Here is a 15,599-nt window from a genome sequence, read left to right as displayed (position 1 = left end):
TCCCAGCCCGCAAGACCGAGCTGTATTTTTCTTACTGCATTGTAATCAAATAAAATAAATGTTATTTGGGGTTTTTCTGATCTGAAAGCAAAATTTTCAAGAGCATTTTCAACTTTTTATTATTATCAAGCAATCTGAAATCTAGAATACAAGATCACATTCAGTTGATTGTAATTACAGTAATAATATTAATTTTGTCAAATTACAACTAATCCATCTGTTTGTCGCTAACCTTTGTGACTAAATGGCTTTTTTGGAAACAGTCTTTAAAAAGACCACAAATAAATCGGAGGAATATTAAAAACAGCTTAGTGCTGCGGAAAATCGTCCCTATACTGAAATGCTTGTTGAATTGAATATTTGGCAGAGAGGCACTAGGCACCTGTAATTAAATGGCTTTTAGCCTCTACCAGAAAGTGAACCCGCCTCCTGTGGAAGACCCTGTCAAGAAGCCACCCTTCTTTTGTCCCAAGACCACGTTATGGCCGGACATGGCTGCCACTTGGGCTGCATTCGGGGCGATTCCGGGGGGCGCCGGGGGCACCACTGGTTGACTAATTCCGTTGAACCGCGCGCCTCCATCGAAAGCAGCCACTCCCTGCAAAAACACAATTTTTCGTTGAGAAATTTGAAAATTTGCGTATTAAAGTAAAACGCACGGGCATCACAATTGTGGTGGGCTGATTGTGCGGATTGTGCATGTGCTGGCCTTGCATTTGGTACTGGGCAGGTGAGTAGAATGGTGTCGGCGCATAAGCTCCTGGATATCCTGCGGCCGCCTGCATCTGCTGCTGGTAGTTTTGAGCTGAAGCAGCAGCCGCAGCGGCTGACTGGTAATTTTGATACATCACAGGCTGCTGGCCATGCTGCATATGCTGGAATTTAAAAAAAATCGTTAATTAATAAAACATATTATTGCAAAAATATTCAATACTTTAAAAATTGAGTTCTGTACAAAATTAAAGATAGCCAAAAACATTTTGGGTCAATTATTTTTTTTAAAACTTTTTCAACATTCCATTGGGTTAAATAATAAGCTGATTTTGCAAACAAACTTATTGTTAGTAAGACGATATGTACCACACTTACCCATCCTGCCTGGGGAAGGTTGGCTGTATGGGCTGTTGGGTGAGCCATGGCCTGATCATAGGTTGGTGGAGCACCAGGATACTGTTGTGAGTGCTGAGGGTATGGAGGATAAGCACCTGCGATCATAGGCAGAAAAATATTCATGTTAAAAATATATAATTTGCAAATGGTTAATTTAAACAAATTAAATTGTGCGGGTATAAATTGTATAATGGCATTGCTTAATGTTATCCTTAAAATATATGCCAAATGAATAAAGAAATAAATATATTTTAATAATTATTACTGTAGTCTTCCTTGTGATTGATACTCATTTTTGTTTTAATAACAAATTAAAAATGTTTCGTTTAAATTTTTTAATTGATTGAGAAAGTATTTAGGTCAAATAATTTATTTTAAAATACAAACCTTGTTGGGGCATGCCTGGTGCTGTTGGTGCTGGGAACAATAAAGAAAAAAATCATTTTAGATGTAGAACCATTAAATCAGCAGGGTTTAGTGGAAATTTTTAAGATATCCCCTCTACCATAAACAATGTAATGTGACACATCCAGTGACGTATTCATAGGTCTGATATCGCGATATCCTTTTTTACGCGATGGAGAGTAACAAAAGGATAAAAAGCTTTCCCCAACGTTATTTATAATTCAACTTTTACGACAGCAAATTTTATTGATTTTTCCAAAATAATATACTTGATTCACTGCCAAAGTGGATTAAGTGCGTAATGTAAAATTTGCTGCGTATAATACGAGTTCGCGGAAAATCTAAAAAATTTTGACAATCCGGCATTTTGATATGAAAAATTCCTGGGGTTTCCAGAGATTATTGTAATTCAAACATGAAAGTAAGAGTGATTCTCGAAGTGAAATTTGACGCGAAATATTTTTTGCAACCCTACCTTGCTTGTGGGACATGATTCTGTTCGTTGCGATAAGCGTAAGAACTTGCGAATTGAATAAGAAAACTGCAGACTATCGCAATCGTAGGAACTTTAGAATTATACTGCGACTCGATTATGCTGGATTTGTGCCTTCTCTGCGATTGCTTTTCTTTTGGCTCTGTCGCTGGTGTTTCTCTGGTTGACAACAGTTTTCCTCAGCACTAGAAAAAGAACATTCATACACCACCTAGCGGTGGGAAGCATAAGCATATACAAAGGGTAAATAATTAAAATTTGAATTGCAAAGATAATTACAAAATAAAAGCTCCGCCAATTTGATCAGAAAAATAAATATCAAATGAGTGCCCAAACTACTTCCATGTCACTACATTAATAAAGTCTATCAAGGTAAAAAATTTATTGTTAAAGAAAAATCAGGGTCTTCCTGCCGCTGTCCCTCTGCTGCACCCGAGGCAACTTGTGTGTACCACCTGCTGGCCAATCAGCGAACGATCTGTTTATCTAAACATACCGATTGGCCGATTTCGACCAATAGCAAAATCAGAAAGTGTCCTCTTTATTTTTACAGTAAAAGAAGTGCATTTTTCAACAATCCGCTTGACAAGAAGGAGGAATTTTCGGTTCAAAATTTAGTAAATTTAATTTCTCATTTTAAGCTTTAAAATTTCGGCCTTTAAACGCCTGCAAGTCCGTTGTTTGTAAAGTAAAATCGCAACACGACACAAACTTTTGAATTTCGCGGGTACTCCCTAGATGGAGCACAATAAGTACATCCGCGACGAAGAATTCATTCGCGGAAGAACCACAACTCACAACGGAACGGGATTTCTTTCTTGTTCTGCAGATTATTTGCGCCGAGACCCATTTGCAGGTTAAGCCAGACGCCCGTGTGATGCTCGAGCTGGCATATTGCAATTAGAGATTCTGCAGAGAAATCTACGGGAAAGCTTCAGCAAGACTGAGATTTTTGAGACTGATGAATCAGTGAACGGTGAGCCCTTTGCTTAAACTCCATTTTATATTATTATTTGGGCACTGCAATGCAAGGCCGCGCACTGTCTAATCCATTTCCGTATTCGCCTCGCTTTTCTTCCGTTGTTGACCCCAAAATTATCCACCTGGGCATCTGCACGCCCTGAAAAAGTGTCCCATTGCAAAATTGGAAGGACGGGTTCTTTCGAGAGGTGCAAACCGAGCAGCTTTCGTAATAGAGACACGTTCATCACCGCGAGTGGTGTGAATAGATTTCACTTTTTGAGCTCAGCCTTGTGTAAAATTCCGAGGTCTTGCTTATCCTTGCTTATGCAAATAAAAATAAGTTTAAATCCTATGCCGTGGCCGGTGGTCTGCTCGTGAAATGCAAATTTTGACAATGACCGCGATTTCCGAGACGTCGTTGTCTCGCACACTGCGTCATTTGATATCAAAAAATAAGCCACTGCTCTCAAGGGGCAAAGACCGAGCACAAGGGATGACTCACGTTTGTCTTGATTTTTGCAGGATTTGCAGTGGGGTTGCCTGATAATAACGATTTGAAGATGTCTGCCGCCAAGAGCAGTCAACAGCAATTGCCCACCGGATCCAAGCAGACTGAGCTGGACCAGATATGGGGTGACCTGCGAGAGGGCATCGAACAGGTGTACAGTAGGAAGTCCATGTCCAAGACTCGATACATGGAGCTCTACACGTAAAATCTTATACCAATTAAAAATTTTGCCAGTTAATATTTATTTTTGTTAGTCATGTGTACAACTACTGTACAAATGTGAACCAGAACAACAGTGCCAGCAGGAACGAAAGCCGAACAGGGGCTTTGAGTAAAAATAAAAAAACGCAAATGTCTGGTGGCGCCCAGCTTGTTGGCTTGGAGCTTTACAAGAGGCTGCGAGACTTCCTGAGAAAGTACCTTGTTAAATTGCTAGAGGTATGTCCAAGGAAAAAATTATTTTTAAACATATTGCATCATCTTTTGTTTTAATTAGGATGGAACCGACCTGATGGACGAGGATGTACTGACATTTTACACACGGCAATGGGAGGAATACCAGTTTAGTTCAAAGGTTCTCAACGGTGTTTGTGCATATCTGAATAGGTTCATTATTCATTTGTCAATATAGAAAAATGGAAATTAATCTGTGACGTTTTAGGCACTGGGTCAGGAGAGAATGTGAAGAAGGGCGGAAAGGAATCTATGAAATATACCAGCTAGCTCTAGTAACATGGCGCGAGTATCTTTTCAGCAAATTAAATAAGCAGGTGACCAACGCCGTCCTGAAACTTATCGATCGTGAACGTAATGGAGAGCCGATCAACACACGCTTGGTTAGCGGGGTCATCAACTGTTATGTTGAGCTTGGTCTAAATGAGGAAGACCCTGGCGCCAGAGGTCCAAATCTTTCGGTCTACAAAGACTCGTTTGAGGATTTGTTCTTCGAAGATACTGGCCGATTTTATTCTAGAGAGAGCAGTGAATTTCTTCTGCACAATCCGTTCACCGAATACATGAAGAAGGTATTTTAATTGATGTTTGTAGGTCTGTCTTGTATTTAATTGTGTGTATTATCAGGCGGAGCAAAGGCTCTTAGAAGAGCAGAAGAGGGTCAAGGTCTATTTGCACGAGACCACTTTGGATCGTTTGGCAAAGACGTGTGAAAATGAACTTATACAAAAGCACTTGGAAATGTTCCACGAAGAGTTCAAGATCCTCCTTGATCAAAATAAGGATGATGATCTTGGACGTATGTACTCATTAGTAGCTAGGATCCCGGACGGTCTTGGAGTGCTCAGGTCCCTTCTTGAGCAGCACATTTACACCCAAGGCTTGGAAGCAATTGAGAAATGTGGTGAATCGGCGGTCAATGTAAGACTCGAATTTGACCTGTATTCTTTTCTCATTTTGAGTTTCACAGGACCCGAAAGTATACGTCAGCACAGTTTTGGCTGTTCACAAAAAATACAATGCTTTAGTTTTGACGGCATTTAACAACGACTCTGGCTTTGTAGCAGCATTGGATAAGGCGTGTGGGCGGTTTATAAATATAAATGCAGTCACTAAAAGTGCCAACGCATCGTCAAAGTCACCAGAACTTCTAGCCAAGTTCTGTGATCACCTTCTAAAAAAGAGCTCTAAGAATCCAGAGGAGGCTGAACTGGAAGATACTTTGAATCAAGTGGTATGTTTTTTTTTTATAATTTTAAACATAAATTGCAATCTAAAATTAATTTTAGATGGTAGTCTTCAAATACATTGAAGATAAGGACGTCTTCCAGAAGTTCTATTCGAAAATGTTAGCAAAGCGTTTAGTGCAGCACATGTCCGCAAGCGACGACGCCGAGTCCTCAATGATCTCAAAACTAAAACAGGCTTGTGGTTTCGAGTACACGTCGAAACTGCAGCGCATGTTCCAAGACATCGGGCTTTCGCGCGACTTGAACGATCAATTCAGGAAGCATTTAAGCAACTCCAAGGAGACCCCAGACATAGACTTCAGCATACAGGTGCTGTCCTCAGGTTCGTGGCCCTTCCAGCAGTCCTTCAGCTTCTCACTACCCACTGAACTGGAGCGCAGCGTCCATCGATTCACGAACTTCTACAGTGCTCAACACTCTGGACGAAAACTCAGTTGGCTCTACAACATGTCCAAGGGCGAGTTGGTCACAAACTGCTTTAAAAACAGGTATTTTCTTCTGATTGTAAATATTTCAGAAAGATATAGAAATTGTATTTGCAGATACTCCTTGCAAGCGTCCACTTTCCAAATGGCAGTTCTTCTACAGTTTAACAGCGCCTCTTCTTGGACCCTAGGACAGTTAAAAGAACACACTCAAATAAAGCAAGACTATTTGATTCAGGTACTGCTAAACTTTTTAATTTAAAAATTTTACTTATCGAACTGTAAGGTTGTTTGTATATTGCTGAGAGCTAAGCTGCTGACAACGGAAGATGACGAGTCTGATCTGCAGAACAGTTCGGTCTTATCCCTGTACCTGGGTTATAACAAGTAAGATCGGTTCAATTGCGTGATTTTAGGAAGCTCATAATTATAATTTTTCAGTAAAAAATTGCGAGTAAACATAAACATCCCAATGAAAACTGAGCTGCGAGTAGAAGAGGAAGCCACCCACAAGCACATTGAAGAGGATCGAAAATTGCTTATCCAAGCTGCCGTTGTGCGAATTATGAAAATGCGCAAAGTATTGAAGCACCAGCAGCTGGTGGCTGAAGTTTTGAATCAGCTTTCACCCCGTTTTAAGCCGAGAGTCCACGTGATTAAGGTATGCAAATTTCTGTCACAAAATTGTCGGTTGAAAGTAATTTTTGTCCTTTTAGAAATGCATTGACATTCTGATAGAGAAAGAGTATCTAGAACGAACAGAGGGCCAGAAGGACACCTACAGCTATCTGGCGTGAGGCCTGACTACCGGTGCTAGCAAGTGAATGGGTTGATTTTGATTAAAAAAATTTAAAATATAATTTCAAACAGGAAAATTATTTGTTGAGCGATTTGGAGCAATTAATTTATGAAGGTGGCTGGCTACCTAACGATGAACTGAATGGCCCCAGTTGCTTATACTTGTGGCAGCCTCTGAAAAACTAATTTATATCTTGCCTTAACGTGAATGTGCGCCTATAGTTTTTATCAAATTAATCTCATCTAGAATAGAACAAATTGAATTCAGAATGGTTTTAAGTATTGTAATAGAATCCAGAAAGACAGTAATTTTCAGATTGTTTATTTCCACATCATGGTGATACAAATCGGCTCTCTTACAATAAGTTGTGAATTATTATCAGTTATATTTCCTGTACTTTTATTGGATCCAGTGCGTTTTTGTTATTTGCTTTCAACCATAATTTTGACATCAACTATCAGCCTCCCACGATGTTGACCCCAAAGTATATAATTTCAACATGGAATAAAAATTGCAATGTAAATAATATAATTTTACATCATTTCTATTCATTTGGTCCCTTTTTTGCTGTTCAGTAGGTTGCCAAATTTTGTGTCTGCCAACTGCAAAGCGGCATTATTGGCAAGAAGTTCTTTTTGCCTGTGAAGATTGTGACATAACATCATCTGCCTGCGGAAAGCCATGATCAACTCTGCATGTTGTCTTTCCAGTTTTTGAATTACAGTAGATTGATTTTCAATTACTTTCCTTTGCGCTTCGTGATCGTCCTACAAGTCATTTAATATTGTCTTATTACAAATGATTCTAAAACAACAACGTACTTTTTCATGCCCCCGTTTGTCCTGCAAAGAACTTCGTAGATTTTCAATTTCTTCCAAGGATCTGTTTAGCCTGATCTCGAGCGTCGCAACCACTTGCGATGATGATTTTGAATCTTTCTTTGCTACAGCTAACTCCTAAATTTTAAAGTAATTTAATTTTTTGTTCCACACCAATTCTAATTATTACTTGTGTCAGTCTACTTTTGATTGACTCAAGCATTTTGATATTGTTTGCCTGCTCTGCCAAAGTTCTTGTGATCCTAGAAACTTTATTTTCTGACATTGATAGCTGCTGAAGGGCTTTGTTGCGCTCCTCTTTCACTGTGTGCAGCTCGGCATCAAAAGCTTTTAACTCGTCAACCTAAAAAAATTTTATTTTTATTCTCAAAAAAACTTCATTCAACAAATATTTTAAAACCTTTTTCTTGTGATCATCTCTGTGCTTCTCTATATCTGCTGTCAAAATTTTTACTTTCGCCCTGAGGAATCGCAGCTCGGCCTCATTGTTTATTTGCGACGAAGTGAGTGTATATGGGAGATTTCTATCGTTGCCACTTTTGCTTGAGGATTCAACTCTAAAAATCATTAAATAATTTAATTGCATTTGCTTATTATATATGAATTTATAAAATAAATTTTGAATGTTTATTTAATTTTGTGCTGTTGTATTAAATACATATTTTTATTATTTTTAAAACATACCCCACAGAAATGGGGATAAAGATTTTGGAAGCGATGTCTGATGATCGTTCTTTGACTGAAGAATCTTTTTCTGACTCTTTTGGTGAATCCTGAAATATTTCATTAAACAAAAACATTAATTTTTATCAACAAAAAATATTATTTGCAAAAAGCGTGTTGGCGTTGTTTAGCGTATACAGAGGGAAAAATCAATATATTAATTGCTTTTAAAAAATAAACCTTTTTTATCGGATAAAATTTACAAAAAAATACCCGAAAAAACCTTTAAAATGCAATCTGCTTCCCTCATGAGCAGTCTCGTTCTTAAATCTAGCTCCTCATTAATCTGGAATTGCTGCTGATCCCGTTTTAGAATATTCCCTTCCATGATGCTTATTATTGCGCGGAGTGAAGGAATGGATTTTTTGCTGCTTTCCCGCCGCCCTAGCAACAAAAGCCATTTTACGGCAATGATGGCGACCGACCACCATTATTTTTATTTCGCGATTCTTTACTTTCGAGTCCTACGCAGTTGACTTTTTTTTTTTTTTAAACTATAAAGTACTCTAATTTGAGACTGAAAAATGGTTCCTTATTTCCAAAAACTGCCTGGAGAATGGAAAATTGAATTTTCCTGAACTAATTTGCATAACAACCATTAGCAGAAGCTAAGAGGCGATCGACCAATGGGAGACAATGGCTTCGGTCGTCAACCAATCACAGCATCGTTCTCAAGCCCCAGCTGGGATATTTACAGACCGAGCAGCAGCTTTTTCTCTTTAACAAGTTGCCCATGCCCAGCTGATGGCAATGACAAAATGGTCGGGCATAGTCTGCCCAGCCAAATGAGAATTATTTTCGCTCAGTTCCGCGGTCAAAACTAGGGATGGCGGCGACGCAGCGACGCACGTTGACGCTGGGACAACCGCTGCACATAAAACAGGAGCCGCTGACGATGAGGACGTTGGCGCACTCGCCCATCCAGCACCAGCAAAATGCAGTCCCCGTCAAGAGCGAAACAATGCAGCCTATTGATCTCGAGACTCGACACTTGAAGCACACCACTCCGTCGACAAATGGGTTCCACCAGGAGGCCTCGACAGCTTCACCCTCGTCCTCCTTCCTTGGAGGCAAGTCTGCCAAGCTGCAGCAGTTCCTGGAGGAAAGCGCCAAGTGAGTCTCAGGGTGCTCAGACCTGGAGACCCCATCGATCAAATTTGGCATGATCTGACAACTAACAACTTTTTGTTATTCTCTGTTTGCAGCCCCGAATCAAAACGTACCGTGGACATGCTGTTGTCGCAAGTGCAAATGCTGTCTGCCCAAGAAAAGATGCTGTTGTACCTGAAGCTCCCTGGATCCAAGAATGGCGGTGGTAGCCAACCTCAGGTTGACCCTTTGAGGCAGCCCATCAATCCCTTGGGCACCAGGCACGAGATCCAGCAGACAATCACCTGGATCAAGACTCATTTGACTGAGGACCCTGACGTGTCCTTGCCAAAGCAAGACGTCTACGACGAATACATGTAAGCGTTCAATTATAGATTAAAAGATAAACTCTTGATAACATCGGGTTAATTTTAAAAATCAATTCATTTGTTATTTATTTGTTCCAGGGCCTACTGTGAAGCTAATGCGATGAAACATTTGTCGACAGCAGATTTTGGCAAAGTAATGAAACAGGTATTTCCCCGAGTCAGACCCCGTCGATTAGGTACAAGAGGAAACTCGAGATATTGCTACGCTGGCTTGTGCAAAAGAATGCGACTTGACCGACCTATGCTGCCAGACCTGGGTTGTGATGTAGAGTTACCTATCACTGAAAAGGTAGTTGAAATTTATGCTTTCTTATTACAATGATCTATAATTTTTTTAAATACTGAAATAAAATATTCAAAGGGTAACAGTTTTATGTTTCTTGTATGTTTTATAAAATTCTCTCACTTCTTTGTTCCAGGGTGATTCAAATTTGGAAGCAGCCGCATCTTTCCTCATAAGAGAGTGGGCTCAAAAGCTGCTTGGAGAGTCGTTCAGCAATCTCCGTGAACTAGCCTCTTACCTTGTGGACAAAATGTGCGTAGACGGCCGTTCAGTGGCTGCATTTGCTCTGTTGTCGGCGACTGCAGAAAACATCGAAGATGAGGATTCTCCTGCTAGCATTTTAGCCGCCAAAGAGCGAGACGCCCAGTTTGAGAGGAAGGTTGTGGAGAAGGAGCCGACCAAAAGAAAAGGCAGCCAAGACAGCGACAAGGTTGAATCTGCAGGTCGGCCGGCATCTGAATGTAAAAGGCAGAGGCTAAAAAACGGTCGAAACAGCATCGATTCGCCGGTGAGGCGAGCCTCAGAGTCCAAAAAGCGCCCATCACCATCGGCGTCCTCTTCGTCAGTGTCGCCAGCACCTACAACTCCGGCCACTAAAATGATAATTCCTCGCTTGTCTACTGGACCAGCGACGGTAGCAGCAGCAGCAACCACCCCCACTAGTGGGACCAGATCCTCAACTTCCCTGATCTCGCCTTTGAAGCAGCAGCAACCACAACAAACTCAGCAGCAGCAGCAGAACAAAAAGTACAAACGCATTCAGCCTAAACCAGAGCCGCCACTGGATGCTGGTGAGGAAGCCAACTTCTTCAACGACCTCAACTCTAGTGAACTGATTCAAGAACCACTTGGCATGCCTAACTTGGAGCCTAGCGCGTTCGATGACTATTTGAACGGGGGCAACTCGCAAGAGCAGGAGGACCACGAGCTAATGACTTATTTTACCCACACTTCCAACTCACCAGCAGCAAGTAAGTGTATTTTCCAGAATTTGTTAATTGTACAATTAAAAAATTATTTTTTTACATAAAAGATACTTTTAAAATTTAAAATTAAAAAAAGATGAATTTAAAAAAAAAAGGATTTTGTAGTAGAATTTCATGATCGAGGGTTGATTCATAGTGAATTTAATTTTTAGTCGCCTTTTCCTCGATGGATTTTGTGACTTGTTTATTGTTCTAGAAAAACAATATCCTGCTCTGGCTGCTCTACATGTTTCGGCTGCGGGCTGCAGCTATAATTCATGAGCTGTGAAATCATTTTGACAAGCATTAGTACAAAAATCAATATTTAAAAAAAAAAATTTCAAAGTAAATTCTCCAAAAAATAACAATTTTTCGTTAAAATTGTTTTAAGTTACATTTTTTCACCCAAAAATTTTAACAAAATTTGACAATAAAATTAAAATGTTTTAACAAATTAATTTTGGTCAGAACATGTAGAGCAGGATATTGTTTTTCATAAACAATAAATAACTCACAAAACTCATCGAGGAAAAGCCGACTTTAAATTCAAATCACCACATAGAGAAGAGTTTATATTAAATATTAAATTTATGATTTCGGATTGTTCCCAGGTACCAATCCAGAGCCTCCAGCACAACCAGTCACAAATGAGGAGCCTGCCAAAATTTCGCAACTGCGCCGTCTGCTCGAAGGCAACGAACGAGTGGTGAAGGAGAGCACCAAGCGCCGAGTCAGCTTTGAAAACCCAACTTTCGACACGGTGCCTGCCAGTCCCAACACCCGTAGGCGCGTCTTCAACTTTCTGCCCATCTCGCCGGATGACGTCGTCCCCGGCATCCTGCAGGCACCGCCGCCGTCGCCAGCCTCAACGGCAACCTCGGCCAGTCCGTTTGTGTCACCGGCCAACACCCCTGTGCCGCGCTCTCGCAACAACTCGGGCAACCAGTTCATCTACCCCTCGCGCACCAGACACAGTTCAGCACCCAAACCCAACCTCACCGTTCGCGGTCGAAACTTCTCCGGTCCAGCGCCGTTGGGCTTCGACTTACACGGGTCACACTCAACCATGCTTGCCCCTCCGGACGGCCGACAACGACACGTCTCGGCCCAGCAACTGCAACTCCACGAACTGCTCGGCCACGAGACCTTTCTGTCCGACACAGTCCTGCCAAACATGCATCAGTTCCGCTCACAGTCGGTGCCTCTGCACCAAATGATCGGGGCAACGAACAACTCGTCGATTGCGCCGACCCCGGTGCCCTCCGAGTTCAACGACTTTGACACATCTGAATCGTTCCAACTGGACCAGTTGCTCATGGGTGAGGAGGACATTCTAGATGAGGCTGCCCGCGCCACCGTGTCCACCTCATTCAACTCGCGCTCCTTCCCCAACACCCCAGTCACTGAAATCGGGGGGCCGACGCTGCTGCCGTCCCTGCTGGCCGAGCAGCCGGCGTCGTCCCGCTCGTACCCGACTACGCCGGTAATCAACGCGCCGGACCCAGTCATTTCGCAACTCACGCTCAATGCCATCAACCAGCCGGCAGCACTCGGCGGCACCGCCAGACGCAATTTGTCCGAGCTGATCGACCAGTCGAGCAGTTTCAGTGCCGACGAGCAGGCCATGTTCCAGAGCATGGGCACCGAGTTTGGGGCGCCGCCGGAGCAGAACACTTTTGATGACTTTGACCAGTCGGAGCTGACGCAGCTGGTGCAGGAGGTGGAGGGCAGCGCCAGTCTTCTGCAGGACGAGTCGCTCTCCTAACGCACAAGCAAAGCAACTCTTTTGTACGTGGAATTCTATATTTTGATAGGATGAGCATTCCAGCCTTATTTTTTGTACTTCTTGTGGCTCGGGCCTCTTCCTTGGGCGGGCGGCCAGTCGGTGCTCTTGCAATCAATATGAAAAATGTACCAGACGCTAATGGGCGCTTTTTATAAAGCTGATTTTTTTTTGTTCGCTTCCATTGATCAAGCCGCAAAGTAAAGTGCGCTGGATTGGGACGTCGTTGGTCGCGGGAAATGTGATCGCATTGGTACAAAGTGGTTGTTGGTTATTACGTGTGCGATGAGATTTTAAAGTTTCTTCTTTGCATTTTTAACTTCTGGAAATTGCAGTTAGCTGCTAGTTTTCCTCTAGCGGATTGTTGGCTAGCTGCAGCAGCATTTGGGGGTCAAATTAAATATATCACTTTACGATAGGCTTTAATTAACTCAAAGGCTTTTAAAACTTGGACTCTCTCATCGCCGGTTTTTGTTGATAAGCAAATACCCTCGCTCCGTTTCACTGTTCCACGTCCAGCGCCTTCTTTGTGTAATGCAGATTACTACAATCTGATTTGCACGCACCCATTAGTGTCGAATTTGAAAACCGAATCAAAATCCAAAAAGACTCGTTCTATATTTTTGAAACTTTTTCGCGACAATCTGAATGAAGACGGAAGCTTGAGCACCATTTTCAAAGGGGTCCGCCGGGGGAACGGTCCGTTGTGAATCATGTGATGTGCCATTTCGGTTGACCAGCGCGTGCCCCAGTGGCCCAGCATCCCCCAATGATCTCACCCCAGCGGAGGCAATAAGAAAGATAAAAGCTAGCGGTGCATCGCGGCGGCACTCGGGGCACCAAACTCTGTCTTTTTCAAAATCCTCGGTGATAAATTGGAATAATATTTTCTACTGCTGTATTTAGCGATTTAATGTTGGTGTCACTCTGTCTCTCTCTTTCTCTTACTCGACTCAGTGTTTTGCATGCGAGTTATATTACTACCTAACTACGATTAATCACACACACACACACACACTCACGTTACTATATATTATTGGTGGTTTTGTACGACCAGCAGTATTAAGGAATTAAGCGTCTCTTGTGCTAGTTAACGAATGAATAAAACACACAAAAGCGTCGTCGTCGTCGGCACCAAATCGGCCGACCCGCGTGCCGACGTCGACCGTGTACTTACTGTTAATTGTAGGGTAGGGCAGCAGACGGGAGACTCGCACGGCAGCTTCGGTCGACGCGTGTTTCTCCGCGCGTGCGAATTCAATGTGATGTGTGCCGCCTAATTTAAAGAATTAGTTGATCGACTGTAAGACAAGCCACACACTCTGTAAAAAGCGACTATATTTTACATCCAGACTTCAAAAATTTCGGCCGTATCGTTAGTAATTGATTTTGTGATTGCCGATCGAGACCTGTATTTTTTTACGAGATGAAGATTGACGATGAATATTAGGAGAATGTGTTAACATGGGAGAGGAATTTGAGAGAAATGTTGATGCAAAACTGAAACGCGAGAAGAAATTTATATTTTATACTTCCTATAGATGCTTTTATTATATTTTGCTGAACCGGGACAACACACGAATTTTTATCCGTTTGTTTTATATACATTTTTTCGGTTATGTCCTGCGCGTCAAAAATCTATGATTCTTCTTGATTCTTTTTCTGTTTTGCTCTGGTTGTTTCTGTTGTTGTTTGGTAGCATTTGTTTATTGTGTCGTGCACAAAGCCGTCGCAATTTCGCCTTGTGAATTTCTTCCCCGCATTCTGACTTTCGTCTGATAGTAAAAATTTATACATTCGGGACCATCCGTACTCCGAGACAGTGCCTGTATTTTTGATCCAATTCTCACTCAAGACTGAACGACTTGAGAAACTCAAAAATTAAACTGAGAACTTATTGTTAGCTGAAAAAATTCAAGGTTTCTCATGAGGTAGGCGAAATTGCTTCGGGTCCGCCAAGTCCAGACACATGCAAAATTGCAGTTACGCACTTGTTGTTGATTTTGCATGCAGTTTTTTTAAGAGCTATTATTGTAATATTTTCTTAACCGCATAATTTTTATCGCGATACTTTTGTTGTTGGATTTGATCTGTAGAATCACACACGCAACACTCGGGAGGAAAGTTTGATAATTGCAGCTCGTCATTCGGCCTTTTGTATATTTTCGACAGACTTGTTGTTAACGCAGCCGATTAATTACAAGTAACCAATTGTTTCATCTCGAAATGACGTTTTTGCCAAAAAAAAGTGTACGGACTGATGATGACGTCTCTACTCGGAAACACAATATTTTTGTACGACCAACGTTTTTAGAGGAAAAAAGAAAGATACTAGAAAGCTTTGCACCATGAGGGGGCTGACGGGAGCCAGTCATACAATTTCACACGACGCGATTGTATCATGCTGCCAAGTACAAATTTTTAATAAAACTTGATGATTACGATGATGATATCGAATATGATTGTAAATTTTAATAATTAAAATGGCGCGATTATTTCTAGCTCGGTGTCGCTGAGGCCAAGATTTCTTGGCTGTAAGCGAAGTTAGCTGAAATCAATACCTTGTGTATAAGCTCACTATAATTTAGCCTGTTTTTGAATACGAATAAACGCAAAAAGATATGAAAAAAAATTACCTTTTATTTAATGAAACCTCTAAAAATTTAATTTGATACGATTGTATTTAAAAGATGACTTAGAAAATAAACGAAGAAACATATAAGCTTAAACTTAAAATTCATCCAGTTAAAATAAACTTATATTTTGAAAAAAAAATCAACAATAAATATTATGGAAGTTGAAACCTCTCATTTTTTAATGTATAAATAATTTGAAAAAAATATATATTGAGAAAATTATAATCCAACCGAGAATAGAGATTCATTAAAAAAATAGCGATACAATAATCTAATAATATTATTCAAAAGCAGAAGAGAATTTTCATGCCAAAACATTTTGAAGAACAAAAATTTTATTTAGTGTGTAATTCCGTTGTATGATAAAAATGCGTTTTTGATATTTTTCTTTTATTTCAAATTTAATTTATTTAACCATTTTCTTTGGCGCGCTAGCCCCCCCCCCCCCCCCTCTTCCACCCAACCCACCACCCAAAAAAAGAGCGA

At 41.1% G+C, this 15,599-nt stretch overlaps 4 protein-coding genes across 6 annotated transcripts; 2 read left to right on the top strand and 2 right to left on the bottom strand.

Annotated features, from left to right (window-relative positions):
* Nucleotides 1-101: 101 nt before the first annotated feature.
* On the bottom strand, nt 102-2,199 carry LOC132194517 (DAZ-associated protein 2-like). 2 transcript variants are annotated; one of them, XM_059615831.1, is made up of 5 exons: nt 1,991-2,199; nt 1,498-1,527; nt 1,081-1,205; nt 660-875; nt 102-598 (listed from the first exon to the last, which is right to left on the bottom strand). In XM_059615831.1, the coding sequence occupies exons 1-5, from the start codon at nt 2,004-2,006 to the stop codon at nt 407-409; spliced, it is 579 nt and encodes a 192-aa protein (XP_059471814.1). In that variant the 5' UTR covers nt 2,007-2,199; the 3' UTR covers nt 102-406. The 2 variants fall into 2 exon arrangements, with proteins under 2 accessions (XP_059471814.1, XP_059471815.1); XM_059615832.1 differs by having other exon boundaries at nt 1,090-1,205; nt 1,991-2,191.
* A 571-nt stretch (nt 2,200-2,770) lies between these two features.
* LOC132194509 (cullin-1) lies at nt 2,771-6,937 on the top strand. The gene is made up of 12 exons (XM_059615818.1): nt 2,771-2,984; nt 3,494-3,680; nt 3,734-3,917; nt 3,976-4,085; nt 4,141-4,504; nt 4,560-4,853; nt 4,903-5,166; nt 5,222-5,670; nt 5,725-5,845; nt 5,894-5,994; nt 6,049-6,268; nt 6,324-6,937. The coding sequence occupies exons 2-12, from the start codon at nt 3,532-3,534 to the stop codon at nt 6,402-6,404; spliced, it is 2,337 nt and encodes a 778-aa protein (XP_059471801.1). The 5' UTR covers nt 2,771-2,984; nt 3,494-3,531; the 3' UTR covers nt 6,405-6,937.
* LOC132194514 (testis-expressed protein 9-like) lies at nt 6,331-9,123 on the bottom strand. 2 transcript variants are annotated; one of them, XM_059615826.1, is made up of 6 exons: nt 8,565-9,123; nt 7,930-8,018; nt 7,646-7,802; nt 7,415-7,588; nt 7,228-7,362; nt 6,331-7,173 (listed from the first exon to the last, which is right to left on the bottom strand). In XM_059615826.1, the coding sequence occupies exons 1-6, from the start codon at nt 8,565-8,567 to the stop codon at nt 6,955-6,957; spliced, it is 777 nt and encodes a 258-aa protein (XP_059471809.1). In that variant the 5' UTR covers nt 8,568-9,123; the 3' UTR covers nt 6,331-6,954. The 2 variants fall into 2 exon arrangements, with proteins under 2 accessions (XP_059471809.1, XP_059471808.1); XM_059615825.1 differs by lacking the exon at nt 8,565-9,123 and adding an exon at nt 8,192-8,304.
* Nucleotides 8,686-14,899, top strand: LOC132194508 (uncharacterized). The gene is made up of 5 exons (XM_059615817.1): nt 8,686-9,081; nt 9,174-9,434; nt 9,525-9,735; nt 9,866-10,700; nt 11,306-14,899. Exons 1-5 carry the CDS (start codon nt 8,795-8,797, stop codon nt 12,457-12,459), a joined length of 2,748 nt encoding a protein of 915 aa, XP_059471800.1. The 5' UTR covers nt 8,686-8,794; the 3' UTR covers nt 12,460-14,899.
* The last annotated feature ends 700 nt before the right edge of the window (nt 14,900-15,599 follow it).

The sequence above is a fragment of the Neocloeon triangulifer genome, unplaced genomic scaffold (assembly GCF_031216515.1).
Source record: "Neocloeon triangulifer isolate White Clay Creek 2 clone unplaced genomic scaffold, ASM3121651v1 ptg000006l, whole genome shotgun sequence".
Taxonomy (NCBI): Eukaryota; Metazoa; Arthropoda; class Insecta; order Ephemeroptera; family Baetidae; genus Neocloeon; species Neocloeon triangulifer.
This window is presented reverse-complemented; position numbering and strand designations above follow the sequence as displayed.